General features: G+C 35.6%; 2 protein-coding genes across 3 annotated transcripts in view; one reads left to right on the top strand and one right to left on the bottom strand.

The window, feature by feature from the left end:
• The window catches only part of LOC141656537 (uncharacterized), a 31,478-nt gene extending 13,655 nt beyond the window's left edge, over positions 1-17,823 (top strand). For both annotated transcript variants that reach the window (XM_074463475.1, XM_074463476.1), the window contains exon 7: positions 17,483-17,823. In XM_074463475.1, coding sequence (XP_074319576.1) covers positions 17,483-17,672 — 190 coding nt within the window. In that variant the 3' untranslated portion in view covers positions 17,673-17,823. The remainder of the gene's footprint in view (positions 1-17,482) is intronic.
• Positions 17,824-18,214: 391 nt separating this feature from the next.
• LOC141654735 (uncharacterized) lies at positions 18,215-19,372 on the bottom strand. Its single transcript, XM_074461852.1, has one exon. The coding sequence runs from the start codon at positions 19,370-19,372 to the stop codon at positions 18,215-18,217; it is 1,158 nt and encodes a 385-aa protein (XP_074317953.1).
• Between the last annotated feature and the right edge of the window lie 4,602 nt (positions 19,373-23,974).

Genomic DNA, 23,974 nt, shown 5'->3' with positions numbered 1-23,974 from the left:
TTGGCTTTCCCCAGCGAGACTCACCCTGATTTCGTCGATTCTAGCTTCACTTGCCATTTACTCTCAATTAATATTTAAGATACCGATAAGTGTGTAACAAAATCAACTCGTTTTTAGTACATTTTTTGTGGGCTAGATCTATGAAATCACGAACCACCCACTACTGTGGAAAAGATTTTATTGGGCTTATGAAGCATAAATAATAGCTAGCCGTTAGCCTCCACAAGCCAAAAAGAGCCGTTGGCTCTATATTTCTCATAAGGCAATGTATAATTGTCTTCCCTGTTTTCCTCTTAGAATATTTTGTTTTCGTAAATATCGTATCTCATTCTTTGTATAAATAGCTTACTATAACTTTGTATATACACAACTGATTATTCGATATATAGCCTCAGCATTATAAGCATACATCGATTCTAATATGGTATCATTTGCTAGGTCAATATAATTCTCAATCAAACGCTTCTCTGCCTCCTTTCTTCTTCTTCTTCTCTGTTTCTTTCGAAAATCGATCCTTTCAATGACGAACAATACTGATAATCAACTCATCGATCCAACCAAATCACAATCTTATTCTCTTCTTCATGTCGAAAATCCGAAAGCGAACATTACACAAGTTTCGTTTAACGGAAACTACTACGATGAATGGTCTCGTGCTTTCACTTTTGGTCTTCTTGCGAAAGACAAACTTGGATACATAGATGGAACCATTAACAAACCCGCCAATCCCGCAGCCACCTATAAATCCTGGAGGTCTACTAATGCGTTAGTCACCGCATGGATATTCAATTCCATCGCCCCTGAATACGCAAATCAATTTCGCTCTGTCCCGAGGCAAAACAGGTATGGGTAGATATTCAAAATCGTTTATGTCAAAGTAATGATGCGCGTATTTATCGTCTACAAACGGAATTAATGGCATGTCGACAAGTCCCTACTGAGTCGTTGATGTCCTACTATTAATATGGTCGTCTTACAAGCCTGTGGGACGAGCTACTCGACTTTGATCCTCTTCCCTCTTGCTCGTGCAATCTAAGTGCTTGCGATTGAGCATCTATCATTGATGCTCGCCGTGAAAAGAAACGAATACGTGACTTTCTAATGGGTAGGTCTAGACGAGCGCTTTGATAATACTCGATCACAAATTATTGGTACTACCCCTCTTCCCAATACAAATTATTGGTATTACCACATCGAAAGAGTTGAACATGAATGTCCAATAGAAGCCATAAAGTCAGCAACTTTGTTGGCTTCACGAAAGTAATGTTTAATTATCACTTTATCGAAAATTGAAGGTCTAATTTCACATCCTTGATAATAACACATAAATTATCGCCTTCTACAATTAACTTTGAAATTACCAAGTATTTAGGTGCTAAAATGTCTTCTTTTAAAGCGAGAGCTTCCGGAACAAGAATACTATTAGATCTACACATTTTTGCTCCCAACAAAATAACTTTACCATTATGATTTCTTATAGAGTATCCTAAAACAACTTTATTGTCATATATTTTCAATCTGTCTACTAATTCGTTCCATTGACACTAAGATTATGAATTTGAAGGATTATCCAATGGTTTAATCACATTATATATGGGGCAATTTGCTGTCAATATATATATATATATATATATATATATATATATATATATGGGGCAATTGGACATTGAAATGAGAGTCATAATTCGTTGCTTAATTTCATCTCAAACGAGTTCAATTTAGCTCAAGTAAGCTCCGTTTAATTTAGTTCAACTCTATTCAATTAAGTTCATACCTCATATACTACCTTAATTCATATGGAAATTCATTAGTATCGCACTATTTATTTGTATGGGATGCAAAATAACTAAGAATGTCATTCTAATTACGGACTACTATGTTATCCATGTTTTGAATGACGCAAAAACAAAACACCAAAGATTAGTGAGAGTATAATTGATCAGTTTATCAAACTCGAATGTAAAAACGACTGATATAGTGCTGACAAATACACCCAATTCAAATGAGCTATCCTATCAAAATGTAAGCAACTAATGATTTAGGACATTTCCTTTGTACAGCAAATCCATGTTTTCTACACTTTCAGATTCTTTCTAGACAGAGCATACTAGTGTGAGTAAAATTTTGCAGTAATTACTTAAGAAATTCGTTAGAAAAAGTAGATAATCTGACTAAAATTTTGTATTTAATTAATTTGGAACTCTTGTGGCTCCCAAAATCTTGGAGACGACTTACATTACATATATCTCAATTAATAACAGAAACTGTATAACATTAAACCAGTAAACCCTGAGCAGACGAACTGCTAAGACGAGCACAAACTACTGCTACCATTACCATCACTGCTACTACCACTAGTACTACTCTCCCTTGGGGCAATAAATATGCGAACAATAGCAATTCCGAGTTGATCAGGCACTTTATCATCATCAAACCGAAAACTCCAAACTTGAACCACATCATTCACACCAAAGCCATTACAAGCAGCCAATTCCTTCCATGGCTTCAACAAGGTATTGTAAGAATTATGATTCATATGCCACTTGTTCACTTTGATTTCCTGATAACAACCCATCGGCTCGATCAGCTTTGCATTTATATATTCATCCTTCATCGCTATTTTCTTTTCTTCGTCATCTGTCAAGAATTTAGGCTTAACAACCAAATTCTTTTGATTTAGTAGTAATCTGCACAAATTCGGTCTAACATCTGAAGCCGTCAATGGTTTCTCCTCAATCCGCTGAATATTCCTACCATTCAACTTCTTTATTTTCTCAAGGTACTCCGGTGGCAGTTCCGTAACTACCGGCACATCAAAGTTTCTGTTATCATCACTGCCTTTCTTCGTCTTGCCAGCGTTGCCAGTCTTCTTGACTTTTACGGTTTTTCTTGATGATACTTTCGCAATTTCAGAGCGAATTTCAGCATAAGCAGGGGAAATCGCCTTCAGTCTTTCAACCGGTTTAACAGCAGCAGGCGGAATTATCTTCAGTTTTATAATAAATGGTTTAACAGCAGCAACAGAACAGCAAGCTTCCGCAAGTATATTCAAATTACCCCAATCTTCAATCACTGCTGTCTCTTTTCTCGAACACTGTCTACGATCCTCATTATTAGCAAGTCCAGCAAACCCGAGTTTTCTTTTCAAACCACGACGATCATAATACTCATCAATAGCATGTAACGCTGAAATCTGCTTCTTTTTACAAAGATCAGGACTTTCTTCGCAGACTGAACTCGAACACGACGTACCATCCAAAACCCTTCTCTTAATTGTGACAAATTCAGTGGGTTTTGCAACGGTAATATATTTGGGTTTGTGATCTTCAAAATTCAGCATCGTATCTTCGAATTCATCCTTGCTTAAATAATACTTCCATGTATCAATTTCCTGCAACATATAATCTTCTACAACTATCTCTTCACCCATATTTTTAATCTCGATTCGATTCCAAATAATGTACTCCGTAACTTAGATCAATATGTGAAAATGAAAATTTGTGAAGGAACTCAACAGAATTGTATTAAACTAATGCAAGAGAATTGTAATAACAATGATGATTTAACAGAAGTTTTTGCTTAAATGGGGTTAAAACCCAAACTATTTAACAAAATGGGGCGGATTTCAAACTATTTACGAAAAATGGGTCCAAGTCATCATTTCTTAATTTTAATTTTTTTTCTTCTGAAAATTAGAACTAGTCGCTGTCCAGAACAGCGACATGTTGCTCTAATATTCGGGTTCTTGACAAGCTACCTTCGTCGTGTCCGTTCTCCTTACTCCAACTACCAAATGATGAAATACGACTATCATTCTCTTCTTCGTACTTCCCTTATTGTATTCACATCGTTTCTTGAGTTATTAGCTCCATGGTTTGCGCAAAAAACGACCCGCAATATCGCCGTTCACTAACAAATTCGCTGCGAAACCATGTATACGTATTAAATTAATAACTCGTGTAAAAGGATAGCTGCGAAACCAAAACCAAAATGGCTGAATGTTTTATGCTCACTATTGATTTACCTTATAATGAATAAAATCAATCTAGATATTTTGAGCAATGACATTGATGGGTGCTGATTAGTTTGGTGAGCAGTTTTCCAGCAATGACATTTGTATGCTTTGGCTGAACTGAAGTTACCACCACCATGACAAGTCAATGATTCAAGGTTTTCTCCATTATCATGTCAGTTAGAGTTTGTGGCTCAATGGAGAATGAATTTGCGGGTAACAATGTGTTTCGAACGTCTCCATTGGTAGGAGTAGTACCATCAATGTCTATGATGCGGGATTGATGAGAGGGATTCATTTCTTCGGAAACTTTCGTCGAAAGTTGAGCAATGAAGTAAATGATACAAGCAATACTTCGATAATTTAGCTGAAATGATCTGTGGTTGAACATTTTCTATATGAGGCCAATTTTCTGTATAGTTCTCATATTTGCGGATTGTTGCGAAAAAGCAAAATTGTTAGTGAACGGCGATATTGCGGGTCGTTTTTAGCGCAAAACATGGAGCTAATAACTCAAATCAACAATGTGAATACAATAAGGGAAGTGAGAAGAAGATAATGGTAATCGTATCTCAACATTTGGTGGTCGGAGTAAGGAGAACGGAGACGACGAAGGAAGCTTGACAAGAACCTGAATATGAGAGCAACATGTCGCTGTCCGGGACAGCGACTAGTTCTAATTTTCAGAAGAAAAAAAAAAGAAAAATTAAGAAATGATGACGTGGACCCATTTTTCGTAAATAGTTTGAAACCCGCCCTAGTTTGTTAAATAGTTTGAGTTCCAACCCTATTTAAGCAAAAACTTCGATTTAACAATGTTGGTATGAGATTATATACTTATATAAGACAGACAGAAAGTGAAACTAGTAAGTTGATTAGGAAACAACTGTCTTAAACGGTTAGTTAATTAGCTTGACTGTCAAGTACTCAAATTTTAGTTTTGGTAATTTTTCTGTTGTTTTAATTTATTTTCGAATTAGTTTATAGATTTTCATTGGATTTGTTTCCAAATTTGGTTAGAAAAGGAGCGTCTTTAATAATAACGTTATTATATTTTCCTAATTCTATACAAAGTTCTAAGACAACTGGACATTCATCATGGTAATAAAACACTTGAACTAATTTTGGTTGTTATTTTTTTTGTTATGTTTGTATAGAAAATTTAAAATAGAAAAAATTTAGAATTTGGGTTTTGATGATTTTTTTTTTCTCTTATAGTTGTATAGATAGATGTTTAAGTAATATAAACTTCAATATGCAAAGAGATTGATTCACGGCAAAGACCATTTAGAATATCGAAATTGAATAGGGTTGACAATGAGCGGGATATGAATGAGATAAACAGCCTGAACCTATACATATATATATTTAACAAAGGGAAAGTTAAATTTTCATTCATTCATATGGCTATTGATTTTCTTCAATGTATATCGGTATTTATATCCATATCCACTGGATGAAGTAAGGAAAATGGATATCCATTGGTTATTTTCATTCTCAATTACATCAACTATTTTTTTTACGGGAAAAAGTTTTAGATTTGAATGAAGTTAAAATTCTCTATTTACTAAATGAATAGGTGAAACTCCTATTTTTTCCGCCTAAAAAATATTTCCTAAATTGGGCTAAGTATTTGTACTTTTGTAGCATATAGTATAGGTATAATGAGTTATAAATGGGCATAATTTTTAGGGTTTTTTTTTGTCAAAAACTACCTTACATTTAGGGGTCTTTGTAAAATAACTACCTTACTTTATTTTTTTTTTGTCAATTGCTACCTTTTGTATTTTTGATTTGTATTTTTAGTACCTATTCTGACTTTCCGGCCAAAAAAAGTCAATACTCAGGCATTGACTTAAGTTCACACATGATAGCTTATATGTTTATGTTCTTGTTTTCTTTATATACCTCCTTCGTGTGCTTTTCTACCTCCTATTTCTCCTCTTTTTTACTTTTCTTTTTCTCCCTCCTATTTCATTTTCCCTTCTTCTCTTCAAGATTGAAAAGCTTTCGAGGAGAAATTGTGAAGACTTGAATTCAAGTACAATGCCACTTATAAAGACTTGGAGATATTGAAAAAGGAGATGAAGAAGCACAAATTACTTACTGTTAAAAGTAGGGTTTTTCTTAAAAATTAATACATGTCAGATGTTAGAAGTAAACTCGAGTAGCTAAGAACATGGATGATGATGATGATCAAGACAAATGCAAGGAGTTGATGAATGATTAACAAAGGTTTATACTTGAAAGATAGAGGAGGCAGTGAAAGGGTGGAAGAGAAAGGGGTTGATTAGGGTTAAAAGGTGAAAATATAAAATAAACACATAAGCTCTCACGTGTGGACTAAGTCAATGCCTGAGATTTGACTTTTTTGGCCGGAAAGTTAGAATAGGTACTAAAAATACAAATCAAAAATATAAAAAGTACTAGCATTTGACAAAAAAATAAAGTAAGGTAGTTATTTTACAAAGACCCCTAAATGTAAGGTAGTTTTTGACAAAAAAACCCTTACATGTAAATATTTACAAGATTCAATATATTACTTTCCCTACAAAATTACAATATAGTAGACTATATAACCAGTTGTATTGGTTGTATAGAAAAAAAATCTGAGTTTTATAATGAATTATTCGAGCTTTATTTGAAAGAATTTGAGCTTCTTTACAAAAATACTGGTCTTACAAAATTATAATGAAATTCATGAATAGTATATATAAATTCAATTAGATTTTAATTTTGACATCGAAAAATTTAAATATAAATCGAAAATTATAAAAGCTCGAAAAAAAATAACATAAGCTTGGTTAGATTTGTTATGGTTGTACAATGCTCATGTATAACAGGTTGTATAGTAGTACTTGTGTTTAGGGATGCCAATGGATCGGGTTGGATCGGGTTTTGCGAGATCCACACCCGATCCACTTACTTAATGGATCACCGATTCATACCCAAACCCGATCCATATTCAAAATTTTGAAGTCCATATCCAATATCCTGCCGGCTAAAAGTCGTCGACAATTTACTAATTATCGTCGACAATTTTAATGAACTTCCGAAACTACCCCTCCCTCACACTCCCCCTTATATTTTTTCCGTCTTGTTTTGTTTTCGTAAAAAAATAATTAATAATTACTAATAAACCCCGTTCGGGGATAGTTCATTTTATTTTAATTTTTTAATTTATTGAAACTTATTTTAATTAGCGATTATCGATCCACGCACCCAAAACTAATTTAAGAGCGAAATTAATAATTTTTTTAAAAAAAAAAATTGTTGAAAAAGGGCCTGGATGAAGAAATTTTTCGTCCAGACAAAAATATTTTTCGTCCAGACCCAGGTCCAGACGAAAAATATTTACGTCCGGAAAAAAAAAAATTTTTTTTTTTTAAATTTTTTTTTTTTTAAAAAAAAAAAAAAAAAAATTCCGGACGAAAATATTTTTCGTCTGGACTGGTCCGACGAAAATATTTTCCGTCTGGACTGGTCCGACGAAAAATATTTTTGTCGGACCATGGTCCGGACGAAAATTTTCTTTGTCCGGACCTTGGTCTGGACGAAAATGTTTTTCGTCCGGAAATTTTTTTTTTTTTTTTTATTTGAAAAAAAAAATCATTTTCTGACTTAGATTAATTTTTGGTGGGGTAATCGATAATCGCTAAGTTCTCGTTCATAATTACAAATCCCGCTTTTTTTTTTTTTTGAAAAACCGTCTTTTTTTTTGTTTGAAAGACGTTAGTGAGACGGAAATGGAGTTATGTTATGGAGGGCAAACTTGGAAATTTACATTAATTGTCGACGATAATTAGTAAATTGTCGACGACGTATAGCATGACCCATAACCTTTTTCAAATCCATATCTGCTCCAAATCCATACCCGATCCACCATATAATCCAAAACCCGATCCAAAACTTCCTTTAGCCATATAAAAAATTCGTTTAATATAACAAATTTGAAATTTCAAGCGTAATAAACCCAAAATTTTCAAAAATATTTGAATGGATCAGGTTCGGGTATGAATGGATCGGGTTTGGATTTGGTTATGGGTTTTCAAAAGGTGGATTTGGATCGAACTTTTTCCTTCGGTTCGGTTCGGATTGAGCCACTATTGCCATCCCTACTTGTGTTTGTGTAACTTGTGATATTTTCACAACACAAATTCCTTTTAGAGTAAATTAATAATTACTCCCTTTTATAAACCTCTTTTCTAAAATAACTCCCTTATGAAAACTTTTTAATAATTTACTCCCATAAAATGTACTCAGGTCAAAAATTGCACCCCATTTGAAAATTCCGGTGAAAATCATCTTTTGTGACCGTTTTGCCTGTAACACCCCCTCATACCAAGGTACCTTGCCAAGGACTACCCTAGCATGAAAGGCTGTTACCATCTCGGTTTCCCGAGGTTAGTATATCAAAGTTACAAATTCCAAACAACATTTATTAAAGTATAAAAGTTAAAGATTACATTATCTCAGACCAACTCAAAATAAACGTACAATGTCTCAATACAAATGAAATCCAAGACATCTAAACTCATAACAACGGAAGCTAGACTTGACGTGATGACTCCCCATGACTGTCCCATAGCTAAACATCTCGTTATTACTCACAATCTGCTCACCATCCCCGAATGGATCACCGCAGGTTTTACAAAACAACAACACGGGGTCAGTTCTACTCAATCAATATAAGACAACAACAAGACAACCAGCTGACCATCGATCTCACACAGTAACCGACTACACACCGAAGTGTGTAGCCCCGCCATTACCCATCGCAACAGTAATCCTCGCCGCCGATGGGTGACCGCAGCCCATCCCCACCTAGTCCAGGCTCATCAACGAGCGACTAACAATCCCCTCCCCTTAATGTGCACATCCCCTCCCGTGGCGGGTTCCACGGAGGGCGAACTAGGGTGTGAAGCCACTCCCGCAAGTGACTCCACCACAATCACAATCACATGACATCACAGCCATCTCCATCCCCTCACACCAACATCGTCACAACAATCTCCATACTCCGATGATCAACAGATAACAATAATCACAACAAACATGTCTTACAAAGAACGAAGAAACCGAGTAGGAAACCCTACCTTTTCGCAATCCGCTTACGCTGCAATCAACCATACAAATGCATAACAAATACCACATCGTCACCTACAACAACAATCACATAGTTCCAATCACTAATCGCAAAACCCCATTTCCCCCAACTCATGATTAAAGGCAAACCCTAGAATTAAACACCAACAATCATGGGAATAAAGACTTACCAACGAAAGGATGAATGATTGAATGCAATTGCTAAGATTGTCCATACATACACAAAGGAGAGATTGGGAGTGATTAGAGCGTCGTACGTTTGATTAGATTTTGTAAAATGATGTTTTAGAAATCATTTATCGAATAAATAACCCCTAACTACTCCCGCATCAAACCGCTGAAATAACACTCGACGGACCGGATACTCGGTCGAGTATAGAGCATACTCGGCCGAGTATCCTCTACTCGGTCGAGTATTCATCATACTCGGCCGAGTATTCCTCGGCAGAAGCCAAACATAACATGCACTTAGCACTACTCGGCCGAGTAGGCTCTACTCGGTCGAGTACTTAACTTAATAAAATCCGTAGTATTACAATCTTCCCCCCTTAAAAGAACTTCGTCCCCGAAGTTCCAACCCAACCTATAAAACGTGGACATTTAACACTAACTCCACAAACCACTCTTCCTTCCACAACATGGCTCAGGATATCGTCTCAATTATAGCATAGGCTCCCAATACTGACTCCATAACATTACCAAATAACCACAATATAATGTTGCCAACCTTGTCTCACTTCCATAACACTCAATAGCACTCAATCCACAAAAGAAGATCAACCGTCAAAACGGAATGTTACATTCTACCATCCTTAAAACGAACTTCGTCCTCGAAGTTTACTCAAACCCATAAACATCATCTTCCAATCAAAACTATCGGACTCATAATCATCATCATTCAATCACAACACTATTGAAATATTCTCTCATTCCTAAACATCGAACTACTACAAGCACGGTCATGACCTTTAATAAAATCAAAACAAATATCCGTCTTTTATGCTACACCAACACTCTACTTCCAATTATACTACCATATGCACAACCATCAAAATCTCTTTTATCGCATCCTACTCCTCTTAAGATAAATGTTACGTCCTCGTAACTCATTAATACTAAATCCTAGCTATATTTTCTCATTATCCCCATCACCACCGCATGTCAAAGATAACCACTTATAATCTGAATAGTCGCCATGCATATATCTTAGGCTCTCTTACTTAAACAACTCTCATCCTTCAATTCACTCGTCACACTCCCTAACCTATACCTCAAAATCTTTAATTTAACCCAAAACTTCAAATCTTCCACATTACCGCAACATGACACACCTCTCTATATAAACTATATAAAACTCATACCACCAAAAGCATAACTCACACTCCACACTTGTTACGTACACTCACACTAGATCCTCAAGTTCTTTTCTTTCATTACCGCAAAACTCATACATAACTTAACATGACATCAATTCCCAATATCCTACACTCACTATCTCAACAAAAGGTTATGAACCACCGCCGCTTTCGATCATTACAACACATATTCCACGAATCACTTGCCATGACTATGACTACCGATGCCTCATCTTAAAACAAGATCAACATTATCAGAATAACTTCTCACAACAAGTGTCCCATCAACGAGAATATCACTATACCATGACAGCAACGAAAACATATACAACTCTCTTTCATATCATACTCTACCCTCATTCCCAAACTGAAACTGGTAAGAAACATCAACAAACAAAACAACAGTCTTTATGTTCAACCAAAACTCACAAGGAACAACAGCAAACAAAACAACAATCTATGTTTAACTGCTATGCACTTTCGAAAACTCGTATCATAATCATCTCTCCTACTCCACCACAACCAGTGACGGCATCACAACACCGCCACCAACAGCCGCACCGCAGTGCGAAAATACCCGCATCACAACATTAAGTATCGTGCCCGGATCACCACCCGAGGCACCACAACTACACCGATAGACATCACAACATACACAATCCCATAAACACTGACTCAATATAACATCTCGGACAAGAAAAACTTACTCAAGACTGCTTTACTAGATCACAACACCATATATCATACGAAATAAATAGACAAGAATCTCATGCATACCATCCATACTTTTTCATGGAATAAACATATATTATGAATACACATGCAAGTATAACCATTATGTCGGACCACCCAAACTATCACTTTTGATCATCATTCCATTAAGTTACCATATCCAACATATATTACCGAACATTCAGATAACAACATTATAACTATCACACCATACCGCTTCTCGTGAGATCACAACCTCACACAAACATTTATATACATCTTAGACCCATAATCACATCCAACTAGTTAATCCTGATCACGTAAGTTACCAATTGACAATGAATATCTCTTTTCCAGACTTAACTCAGGTGCCCTTCATAACATATCTTCTCTTACACGCAATTATCACCACCCGGCGAACGTAGCCATATCATATGTACCCAACTATCAGCGAACACCTCATATATCCATACCTTAAACTACCTCACAACCAAACATTAATCACCTCCACAAAATCAACCTCATTAGAACAACTAACTTCCCTAAAATAACATCGTCCTCAACCACTAGTGACAATACTATGACACCAACATCTTTCATGTGACTACTCTTTTACTATCACTTCTTAATATAACAATCCGTTTCCTCCCTTTAGTTATCATCCCAAACAACGAACATCAAATATATCAACAAAATCACCTCAACACTATTTCCAATTCCATCCTTTATCATATCGCTACCTAACTCTCCACCAAAATCTCAGATCTTGCAACACTTCACAAGCTTCCTATTTCCCTTAATACCTCGAAACTCACGGCTAACACATCGTCCTGCTCTCCTATATAACCATTAACTCACACCCTCTAGTGGGGATATCGTACATTTCATAATTTCCTACTTTCATGCTCATTAGCTTCGGTCAACGTTCTCTCAACTTACTTCCATCCTTCTTTCTACCTTTTTACTCAATAATACCAGTTAATAATTCTTCTCCTTTCTCTTTCTACCTATCTCTGTAGTAATTTGTTTATTTTCCATAGCTCCACAACTCTAATTCCATTAATTCATATCAATATCCTATTATTCTTCTTAGCATTTATCATCCCTCATCTTGCTTCACACTCACCCTTGTCACCATCAAGTCCACGCACTAACAGTCACTCTTCAATTAGTCGTATCTCCTTTTCGCATTTCTAGAAACCAAAATTCACTTCATACCGTTTGTCCAAAGAATTACACACTAGGCTCACCCCTTGATATTCCAACTTCCCAAATTAGCCACTATCTACAAATCTACATCGCGACATAACTTCCTTTAAGTTCACTATATACCTCTCTTTCCTATCTTCTTACAACAACCTTCCATTACATATATCCTTAAGCAACTCTATCCTAACTGTCTTCCTCCATAAATCCTTACACATCCAAATATGCCACTATTCGTATCCCTTATCTCAATCTATCATTCTCATGCTTCTTTACACTTACATCACCCTTGCCCATATACACTTACTTTTATACTACTCAACACACGACTATATCACTCATCATATCTCACAAAACATGCTCTTTACCCCGACTAGCTCATCATTCTTCCCTTTTCTTTTTCCACTATCCTTCACAACCACATTAACATATATCTTCCTTACCCAACACATGTCCCTCATAAGCCGTCATTCTCCATGTCATAACTTCCGGTAACTTACGTATCAAGACCGTCTCACATATAAAAGAAGGCGTGAAGGCCCAAAACATACATGTGTATATACCCTACGACTCAAAACAATGTAAAAACATAGCCACCGGCTCAAAACAAAAGTAAGAACATAGCCACCGACTCAAAACAAAAGTAAGAATATAGCCACCGACTCAAAATGGCCGCCCAAAGAGGTACTCGGTCGAGTACATAACATACTAGGTCGAGTACAAGGTACTCGGTCGAGTAACTATATTACTCGGTCGAGTTTCGACTCGAAAGCAAACTCAATTGTCGCGAGAAGGATTACTCGGTCGAGTATTGGGAATACTCGGGCGAGTAGACCTTACTCGGTCGAGTATGAGACTACTCGGCCGAGTTCACGACTCCGCACGCTAAACAAGATTATCACGGAGGAATACTCGGCCGAATATGGAACACTCGGTCGAGTATAAAAGATACTCGGCCGAGTAGGGACTACTCGGTCGAGTATCGCAAGCGATTCTCAAAGACCGTCCAGTTTTCGTAAAACAGTCATATCTCACTCGTTACTTGGTCAATCTGGGCGTGTGACCTATCGTTAGAATCGTAAGTGGACAAGCTATATCACCTCAACTTGGAATCACAGCAATATCATTTCTAGAACTCGACTTATGACAGTTTTAAGACAACCCTTCCAAACATCGGTTTGTATACAACTCAAAATTCCTTAACAAAACAACTTAAACATGCATAAAACAAATAATAACGACCCAATACTTCTAAAAACCAGTACATAGGTGAACGTTTACCATACCCACATCAAAATTAAACACAATATTCATATGCATAGACGGAAGACCTTAATCACATGCTACTACCAACAACCAACATTAACATCATCATGATTATATACGCATGTATCACTACCCTTTTGAAAGCCACATAATAAACATTTAACATGCCAACATATTTCATACCAAATCCGTTTCAACAAGTTTCACCATGTCTTACACATGTTTCCACACATCTCACTTCCTTTCACATGATTCAACCATTCAAGTTCCACATGCCACACACACGCATCGAAAGACTCACAACAAATTCCCCCGGTGACCGGCTTGAGATTGTGAGGGGCATAGTGCGACTTCGGGACGTCTCCCAAGTCTTTGCGGTAGCTCCAAACAACTCTCCCCGGGTTCATTTTATTTTGACTCTCTAAGTTCATTGAGTTCATTAGTTTTAGGTGCCGGAATCGTCGGCTCTGATACCACTTTGTAACACCCCCTCATACCAAGGTACCTTGCCAAGGACTACCCTAGCATGAAAGGTCATTTACCATCTCGGTTTCCCGAGGTTAGTATATCAAAGTTACAAATTCCAAACAACATTTATTAAAGTATAAAAGTTAAAGATTACATTATCTCAGACCAACTCAAAATAAACGTACAATGTCTCAATACAAATGAAATCCAAGACATCTAAACTCATAACAACGGAAGCTAGACTTGACGTGATGACTCCCCATGACCGTCCCATAGCTAAACATCTCGCATTACCTCACAATCTGCTCACCATCCCCGAATGGATCACCGCAGGTTTTACAAAACAACAACACGGGGTCAGTTCTACTCAATCAATATAAGACAACAACAAGACAACCAGCTGACCATCGATCTCACACAGTAATCGACTACACACCGAAGTGTGTAGCCCTGCCAGATTACCCATCGCAACAGGTAATCCTCGCCGCCAGTGGGTGACCGCAGCCCATCCCCACCTAGTCCAGCTCATCAACGAGCGACTAACAATCCCTGTCCCTTAATGTGCACATCCCCTCCCGTGGCGGGTTCCACGGAGGGCGAACTAGGGTGTGAAGCCACTCCCGCAAGTGACTCCACCACAATCACAATCACATGACATCACAGCCATCTCCATCCCCTCACACCAACATCGTCACAACAATCTCCATACTCCGATGATCAACAGATAACAATAATCACAACAAACATGTCTTACAAAGAACAGTAAACTGAGTAGGGAAACCCTACCTTTTCGCAATCCGCTTACGCTGCAATCAACCATACAAATGCATAACAAATACCACATCGTCACCTACAACAACAATCACATAGTTCCAATCACTAACTGCAAAACCCCATTTCCCCCAACTCATGATTAAAGGCAAACCCTAGAATTAAACACCAACAATCATGGGAATAAAGACTTACCAACGAAAGGATGAATGATTGAATGCAATTGCTAAGATTGTCCATACATACACAAAGGAGAGATTGGGAGTGATTAGAGCGTCGTACGTTTGATTAGATTTTGTAAAATGATGTTTTAGAAACTGTTTATCGAATAAATAACCCCTAACTACTCCCGCATCAAACCGCTGAAATAACACTCGACGGACCGGATACTCGGTCGAGTATAGAGCATACTCGGCCGAGTATCCTCTACTCGGTCGAGTATTCATCATACTCGGCCGAGTATTCCTCGGCAGAAGCCAAACATAACATGCACTTAGCACTACTCGGCCGAGTAGGCTCTACTCGGTCGAGTACTTAACTTAATAAAATCCGTAGTATTACATTGCCCCTGCCTTTTCCATTTTACTTTTCTTTTCTTCAAATTGAGCTCTCAAAAATGAAGAGCTTCCCACAATCACTCACCATTTTCGGTCCAATTTTGAACCAAATCAACCCGCATCTTGCTCCACCACACTCGACAACCTCTTGCTCAATCACCAATTCGAGCTAGCCACCATCAACGAACCTCAAGCCGTCCCTGCATCTCGCCTTAAATCAATGCCATTCACGGCATCACCTGGTACCACCCAGCACTACTAATTCAAAGCAAAATCGCAAAGGCAAATGGAGACCAAATTCGCCAAAAGCGCAATCAATTTCTGGGTTCGAAATTAACCCTAATTTATGGGTTTTTAATCCCAATTTTTGGGTTCATTAACCCCAATTTCTGGGTTTTTAATCCCAATTTCTGGGTTCATAATTTCTGGGTTCATATATAAACCCAATTTGGTTGGTGGTCAGTGAAATCGCTCGAGTGTTCTTAGGTAGAAAAATAGAAGAGAAATCAGTTGATTTGATGTTGGTTAAGGCTCATATGAATTTCATATCTTCTTCCCCAATTGTAAAACAAGCTTCCAATTGATGATTGGGACATCGCTTTCTGGGTTCTTCCAATTGGTTGTGGTGTGTGATGATGAATGATGATGATGATGAATCAATGAACCCAGATATAATTCAATCTATTCTTCATCAAAATAAATCAGTATGAATCTTCAACTAATACTGATTTTGGGATTACGGAATCCACTATCATGCCTTGATCTTGGTTGGTGTGTCAGTAATGCAACTGATTTTGTCTCAAAGGAAGTTTGTCCTTCACCTTGGAAACATTTACAAAAGTGGCAATGCGATGTTGCAGCCCAATTTCATACCATGGCTCATAGTCAGATTGGGTTTTCGCTGCATTCATAGAGCAACAATTTTTTAGCGTCTCAGCTTGATAAATTATTCAGAAGGGTGTCACCATGTCATTCTAGTAATCGGAAATTTTTGAAAATTCCACAATAGTGAGAATGCATTAATTTTTCAAAAGATAATAGATTATAGTATCAACATTTTTGGATTAGGAACTTTAATTTCTGGGTTGTAACCTCTAATCACTGAAAATAAGATGAACAATCTTACCTTAATTGGGGAAAAATATAAGAATGAATGAATTGAATAGATGTATAAGGGAGAGAGAAAACTAAGTGTATAAAAGAGTAATAAGGGCATTTTCGTCCAAAAATTAGACTTAAAATCAGAAAATTCAAAAATTGACGGAATCTTACACCGGAGTGTCAATTTGGGTGCAATTTTTTACCTGAGTACATTTTATGGGAGTAAATTATTAAAAAGTTTTCATAAGGGAGTTATTTTAGAAATGTGGTTTATAAAAGGGAGTAATTATTAATTTACTCTTCCTTTTAAGACGGGAGTACTGTTCAGCATATGTGAGATAATAGCGTAATGTCTAGATATTAGAAAAAGTATAGATATCGGTTCTATATATGCAAGTTATTTTAGATGCTACTATTAGTCTATTACACCCGTTTTAACATTAAAACGGGTATATTTGTATTAAGAGAGACTAATTATTTGCACCTTAATATAGAAAAACATAGTTTGGGAGTCATTTTGCTACATTTTATCATATACTTCCTCCGTTTCTTTCAATCCTCCCATTTCCTTTCTTCCATTTTTCAAGAAAAGCAGTAAGATTACTTCAGTAACCCTCACTCACAATACACCCATTCCATATATCAACCCAACTCAGATTCTAAGCCCAGAAAAACACCTGAATTCTTCGGCTCAAGTGAAAATGGCAAATTCATATAGATTCAAATTGCATTAGAATTTTAGAAACCTTTTAGTACATATCATACAATTTGATCCAGTTTACCCTTCTTTTGTTGGAGGTGAAAATTCTTTCGCATTGTCGTTCTTATTTTGATCTCTTACTATTTTAAACAGTATATATGTAGTATTTTTCTGTAGATTTCAAGTAATTTCCTATGATTGAGATTTATAACACCGTGTGTGAACACAGTGACAAGTTGCGGGCATCGAGGACAGGAGTATCAGATGCTGATATCACAAGTGAATACACAATTGGTGTTACTGGAAAGCCATTTACATTCACACAGAGCCACAACAAAGTAACCCTTGCTGAAGCCTCTGCCCTAACTGGTGATGTCTCTCAAGTTGTGGTGTTTATCAGAGATTATGTTAAGCCTTAATTCATGTTACTGTCGATGTCGATTGTCGATTTTACAACTGTTGATGGGAATTTATGTAATTCATCCAAGGAAAATCCTGCACTATTATATCACATCTTTTAAACTCTTCTGATGAGATAATACGACAAGTCGACAACATTACCTCATTGCCTATAGGCTCTTTGTAAGGAGACTGTCTCCAGATAACTCAGACTTTAAGTTGCATTTAGAATATCATTGATCGACATCTTTACCGTGCCATTTTTACAATTTCACCTAGCTAATAATCACTATGAAGTGCTACTAGTTTGTAAATTATTAACTCGCGAGTTTATACCAAAACAGAAACTGCATGAAGGTAAATAATAAGGAAAAAAGTGCAAAATATGAAGCAATTCGCAAAAATAAAGAGATAATATGACTAAAATTTTGCATTAATTACTTGGGAACAATTAGGCTCCAAAATCTCGGAGAGGGCTTACATTAGATATAACTCAATTAATAACATGAACTGTATAACATATTAACATCGAACCCTGAGCAGACGAAGGGTGAATGACCTGCTAAGACGAGCACAAACTACTGCTACCATTACCATCACCGCTACTACCACTAGTACTACTCTCCCTTGGGGCAGTAAATATGCGAACAATAGCAATTCCGAGTTGATTACGCACTTTATCATCATCAAACCGAAAACTCCAAACTTGAACCACATCATTCTCACCAAAGCCATTACTAGCAGCCAATTCCTTCCATGGCTTCAACAAGGTATTGTAAGAATTATGATTCATATGCCACTTGTTCACTTTGATTTCCTGATAACAACCCATCGGCTCGATCAGCTTTGCATTTATATATTCATCCTTCTTCGCTATTTTCTTTTCTTCGTCATCTGTCAAGAATTTAGGCTTAACAACCAGATTCTTTTGATTTAGTAGTAATCTGCACAAATTCGGTCTAACATCTGAAGCCGTCAATGGTTTCTCCTCAATCCGCTGAATATTCCTACCATTCAACTTCTTTATTTTCTCAAGGTACTCCGGTGGCAGTTCCGTAACTACCGGCACATCAAAGTTTCTGTTATCATCACTACCTTTCTTCGTCTTGCCAGCGTTGCCAGTCTTCTTGACTTTTACGGTTTTTCTTGATGTTACTTTCGCAATTTCAGCAGCAGAAATCACCTTCAGTCTTTCAACTGGTTTAACAGCAGGCGGAATTATCTTCAGTCTTATAATAACTGGTTTAACAGCAGCAACAGAACAGCAAGCATCCGCAAGTATATTCAAATTACCCCAATCTTCAACCACAGTCTCTTTTCTCGAACACTGTCGAACATCCTCATCATTACCAAGTCCAGGAAACCCGATTTTTCTTTTTAAACAACGAGCATCCCCATCATTACTAGCAAGTCCAGCAAACCCGAGTTTTCTTTTCAAACCACGACGATCATAATACTCGTCAATAGCATGTAACGCTGAAAGCTGCTTCTTTTTACAAAGATCAGGACTTTCTTCGCAGGCTGAACTCGAACACGACGTACCTTCAAGAACCCTTCTCTTAATTGTGACAAATTCAGTGGGTTTTCCAACGGTAATATATTTGGGTTTGTGATCTTCAAAATTCAGCATTGTATCTTCAAATTCATCCTTGCTTAAATAATACTTCCATGTATCAATTTCCTGCAACATATAATCTTCTACAACTATCTCTTCACCCATATTTTTAATCTCAATTCGATTCGGAATAATGTACTCCGTAACGTAGATCAATAATATATGAAATTTGTTAGACTAATGCAAGACAATTATATTATAATAACAATGAATTAACAATGTTGGTATCAGATTATATATAAGAAAGTGAAAGGAGTAAGTTGATTAGGAAACAACTGTCTTCAACGGTTAATTAGCTTGACTGTCAAGTACTCAATTTTGTATTTTGGTAATTTTTCTGTTGTTTTAATTTATTAATTAATTTTGAGTTTAGTTTATAGATTTTCTTGAGATTTTGTTTCCAAATTTGGTTAGAAAAAGGAGCGTATACTCTTTAATGGTGTTATTAGACTTTCCTAATTCTATACAACGTTCTTATACTATGGTAGTATAAATTATTATACTTGAATTAATTTTGGTTGTTTTGTTTTGTTGTAATTGAAAATTTAAAATAAAAGAAATTGAGAATTTGGGATTGTTGAAATTTCTTTTTCTTACAATTGTATATAAATGTCTAAATAATATAAACTTCAATATGCAAAAAGATCATTCTGTAGGAAAGAAACTTAGTATGTCGAAATTAACCTGGGATAACCATCCGTAAGTGGATTATACATCTGATGTAGTACATCAAATAATATAGTTTTTGAGTATTAAGATAAAGTTTTTAAGTTTTATTCTATAATTTTTGAGTTTTATTATAAAGTTTTTGAGTTTATTTACTTAAACTTTAATCTCAAAAAGTTACATCATAACTCTAAAAAAATTACATATAAACTCAAAAAATTTTGATTTTTGACATCATAAAACAAAAATGTAATTTATAAAATCTATAGTACTCGAAAAAAATACACAAAAACTCACAAAGTCATTAAGTCTGATGTAGTACATCTGATGTACAATCCTTTTTCTCGATAACCATGGACAGGATATGAATGGGTTGAATCTATCCATATCTATTTAACAAGTTTTCATCCATTCACATACTTATTTATTTAATTTAATTTTTTTCTTCTACCATATCCATCCGATGAAATAAGCAAAATGGATATCCGTTGGTTATTTTCATTCTAAATAACGTTACCGTGCATTAATCCATTATTTAGGAACTTATTTTTATTCATTCAAATTTTTAAAATTTGAACGAAGTTAAAATTTTGTTACTAATAAATAAAAACCATCAAATTTTAAATTGTTAGTACAAACTTTTGTATGTTGAGTTATTACAAGATTGACGTCTTAGGCCATATTCTTACTAACTTACCTTCAATTCATTACAGTTTAGTTTAATTTCATTAAGTTCAATTTGGTTAGCTCTACTCAAATTAACTCTTATTTCATCTCTATTCATTTTAACCATCCTCATTTATCTTAGTTTAGTTCTGCTGAGCTTCATTCAGTTCAGTTTAGTTCAATCCAACTCCTTTCAACCGAGAAGAACATCGTCTTAGGGTTAAAATAGAGGTTGATTCAAATACGTGTTTGCATAAGTATAGAGTCAAAAAGGGCAAACACGCATTTTTTTATTATTATTTTCTTCAAAAAAATTATTTTTCTTTATTTGACTAAACGGTTTTTCTAACATGTGTTCATTGAGCACATGTTAAGAAAGACAAAATTTTCCGTCAATTTTTTAATTATATTCTCATTCTAGCCTTCCATTTATGTTATTATAGAACATCACCTCCCTCTCCATTGTTGCGTTTTTCATTTTCTTGCTTCCTTCTCTGCCACTTCCTCCACTCTTTACACAATTATTGATATTTATTTGACTCGATTTTGTGTGATTTAATCGATAAATAGCTCCTTTTTACTAATTATTTAATAATTATTAGTTTTATTATAATTATTTCGAATTATAGTTATTATTCGAGAATTGGTACTGGGTTTTGTTCTTTTATTGCTCGTAGGAACCGAGTCATGGAAATAAGACGACAAATCGAGATGATACGAGTCGAGATGGGCAACGAAGAGAAATGGACCAAATATAATTAAGTCAAGGGAACGCTGACCAAATATCATATGAAAACAAATGTCGCGTTATTTCATATCATCTTCATATAGTATTCGTCATCATATCAACCCACCAAATCATCAATTCCCAATTTCCTGTTATGTCACTCACCTCAGTCCAACCTCATCATCCCCGTCCCCGAGCAACCCAGAAACGAGTCCCACCTAGTGCCCCCAATCCGACATCCAAGCCGAGCCCAGATGGCTCGAGCACAACAGCCCAGAAACGAGATTCAATTCCAACCCCGATTTCTCTCCTTCACTGCTCCATATATATTGTAATGGCGAAACCCGAATCCCAGATGCCATGAACCACCATGGCTTGAATTGAAGTCCAACGCTCTTCACGATGCGTTATTACCCCCATAGACTCCGTCGTCAAGCTCACTCTTCGTGATGGGGATCTCCATAACGACCCCACTGAATATCGAGCTCTAGTCGGGGTGGGGTTTTCAGAGGTTGGATGTTGAAGATGATGTGCGCGTGAGGAATGGTGGCACTGAATAATGGTGATGAGAGGATGAAGTGCATGAATTGTCTACTGTGTAAGTTTGGATTGAACGAAATGAAATAAGAGGAAGATGATGAGTTAAAGGTTAAAATAAGGATACTTTCGTCATTTTAGGGGCGTCTAAGTGAATAAGTGCCAGTTTCCGGCCATCCCCTATATACTAAAAGATTAACACTTCTCCAAATTTTCCCGCTTAAATTCCCGCCTGAGTGATATTCTACTAGACAATATTTGTTTCCTAATTAGTTAGTGTTGACTATCTATATCTACTACTATTAAACAATCCCCTATATACTAAAAGATTAACACTTCTCCAAATTTTCCCGCTTAAATTTCCCGCCTGAGTGATATTCTACTAGACAATATTTGTTTCCTAATTAGTTAGTGTTGACTATCAATATCTACTACTATTAAACAATATTTATTTCCTAATTAAACAATATTACCTGTATAACATCATTCATTATTTAACTTTTATATAAATAAGGCTAATAAAATTTCCCATTTAAATTATATATACAAATTTTCTACTCTTTTCAAAATAGAGGTAAACTGCATTAGTTTGATTCATTATTAAAGTCTCTAAATATTTGTACCTAAAATACCGTGCATATGCACGGGTAGCTACACTAGTTTGATACTACTTATTGATCGGAGCAATTAAGTTGGTACTGTTTACCAATTAAATTTTATGTTAGTACTGATTATGAAAAATGGTGATTATATTGGTAATGATTATCAATCTACATTTAAAGTAATTAAATTTAGAAAACACAAGAATATACTGATTTTCCTTAAAATTAATAAAAGTAATAGTAGCAGCAAGGAGATTAATAAAATTAACGGTATTAATGTGAGAGTAGTGATAGTTATAATAATGACAGCGAGAGTATTGAAAATAACAACGAATGTAGGGAAAGTAACATTGGTAACAATGAGAAAAAGTACGAACAATTAAATAACCAACTGACTCAAGAAAATATTTTATTTATTTAAATATTGGCCTAATAAAATTAACAGGAATAATGAATTTAACAGAAAAAATAGAGGGATTAGTAAAAGAAACAATAGTAACCACAATAGTAGTGAACGTAATGATATTAACAAAGAATGTCGTGAAAGTCATAATATAATAGCGGGGTAATGAACGTTTCTCATAATTTGAAAATAAATTTTACATTTCATCATAATTACAAGACATGCCGTAGAAAAATATATTATAAATAGTAAACGTATCAGTTAGACAACTCCAACATAGTTTATTCCATTGAAAATAAAATTTTACGATAAATAGAGGTAGTCCGGCGAGGCCGGATACCAAACCTAGTTGTTCTTAAACTTAAAACGGGTCAAACACTATAAAGTAAGATAAAAGCATAATATCTAGATATTAGCAAAAGTATAGATATCGATCCTATATATGCATGTTAGATGCTATTAATCTATTAAACCCGTTTTAACATAAGATACATTTGTATTTAGAGAGAGACTAATTGTTTGCACATTAGTTGCACTGAGGTTAAAATCCTCTCAATTTATTACTGATTTATGAAAAATTCACGTGCTTTCCACTATATTTGCTCGACATATTTCACCAAATACTCATTTTTTTTAACTGAAAAGCTTTAGTGGCCATAATTCGTGTTTACGAGTTAAGAAAATGACGATTTTTTTTTCAAATTGATCATCTTTCCGAAACTACGATTTGAAGAAAAAAGAGATTTGTCAAGTTTGGAACTCGTGACTAAGAGAATGGTCACTCAAAGTTTATTTGGTAAAAAAAATGACATACAAAAACTCCTAGCCACGGGATTCAAATGCAACAATTTTTTTTCATATACTTATTTTCGGAAAGATGATCAATTTTAAAAAGATTCGACATTTCATGTACTCGTAAACACGAGTTATATCCACCTAAAATTTTTCGTATCAAAGAATTATTTATTTCGTGCAAAATGTCAAACCTTAGAAATACAATATAAATTTTCCTATTTGCTATCTCCATTTCCTTTCTCTATTTTCCTAATCAATGATCGCGGTTTAATCTAATGTACAAATCAACTGCCTCTCGGTTGCATAATCCA

This window comes from Silene latifolia, chromosome 5, assembly GCF_048544455.1.
Source record: "Silene latifolia isolate original U9 population chromosome 5, ASM4854445v1, whole genome shotgun sequence".
Taxonomy (NCBI): domain Eukaryota; kingdom Viridiplantae; phylum Streptophyta; class Magnoliopsida; order Caryophyllales; family Caryophyllaceae; genus Silene; species Silene latifolia.
The sequence above is the reverse complement of the archived record's forward strand: the minus strand, read 5'-3'. Positions and strand labels throughout refer to the sequence as shown.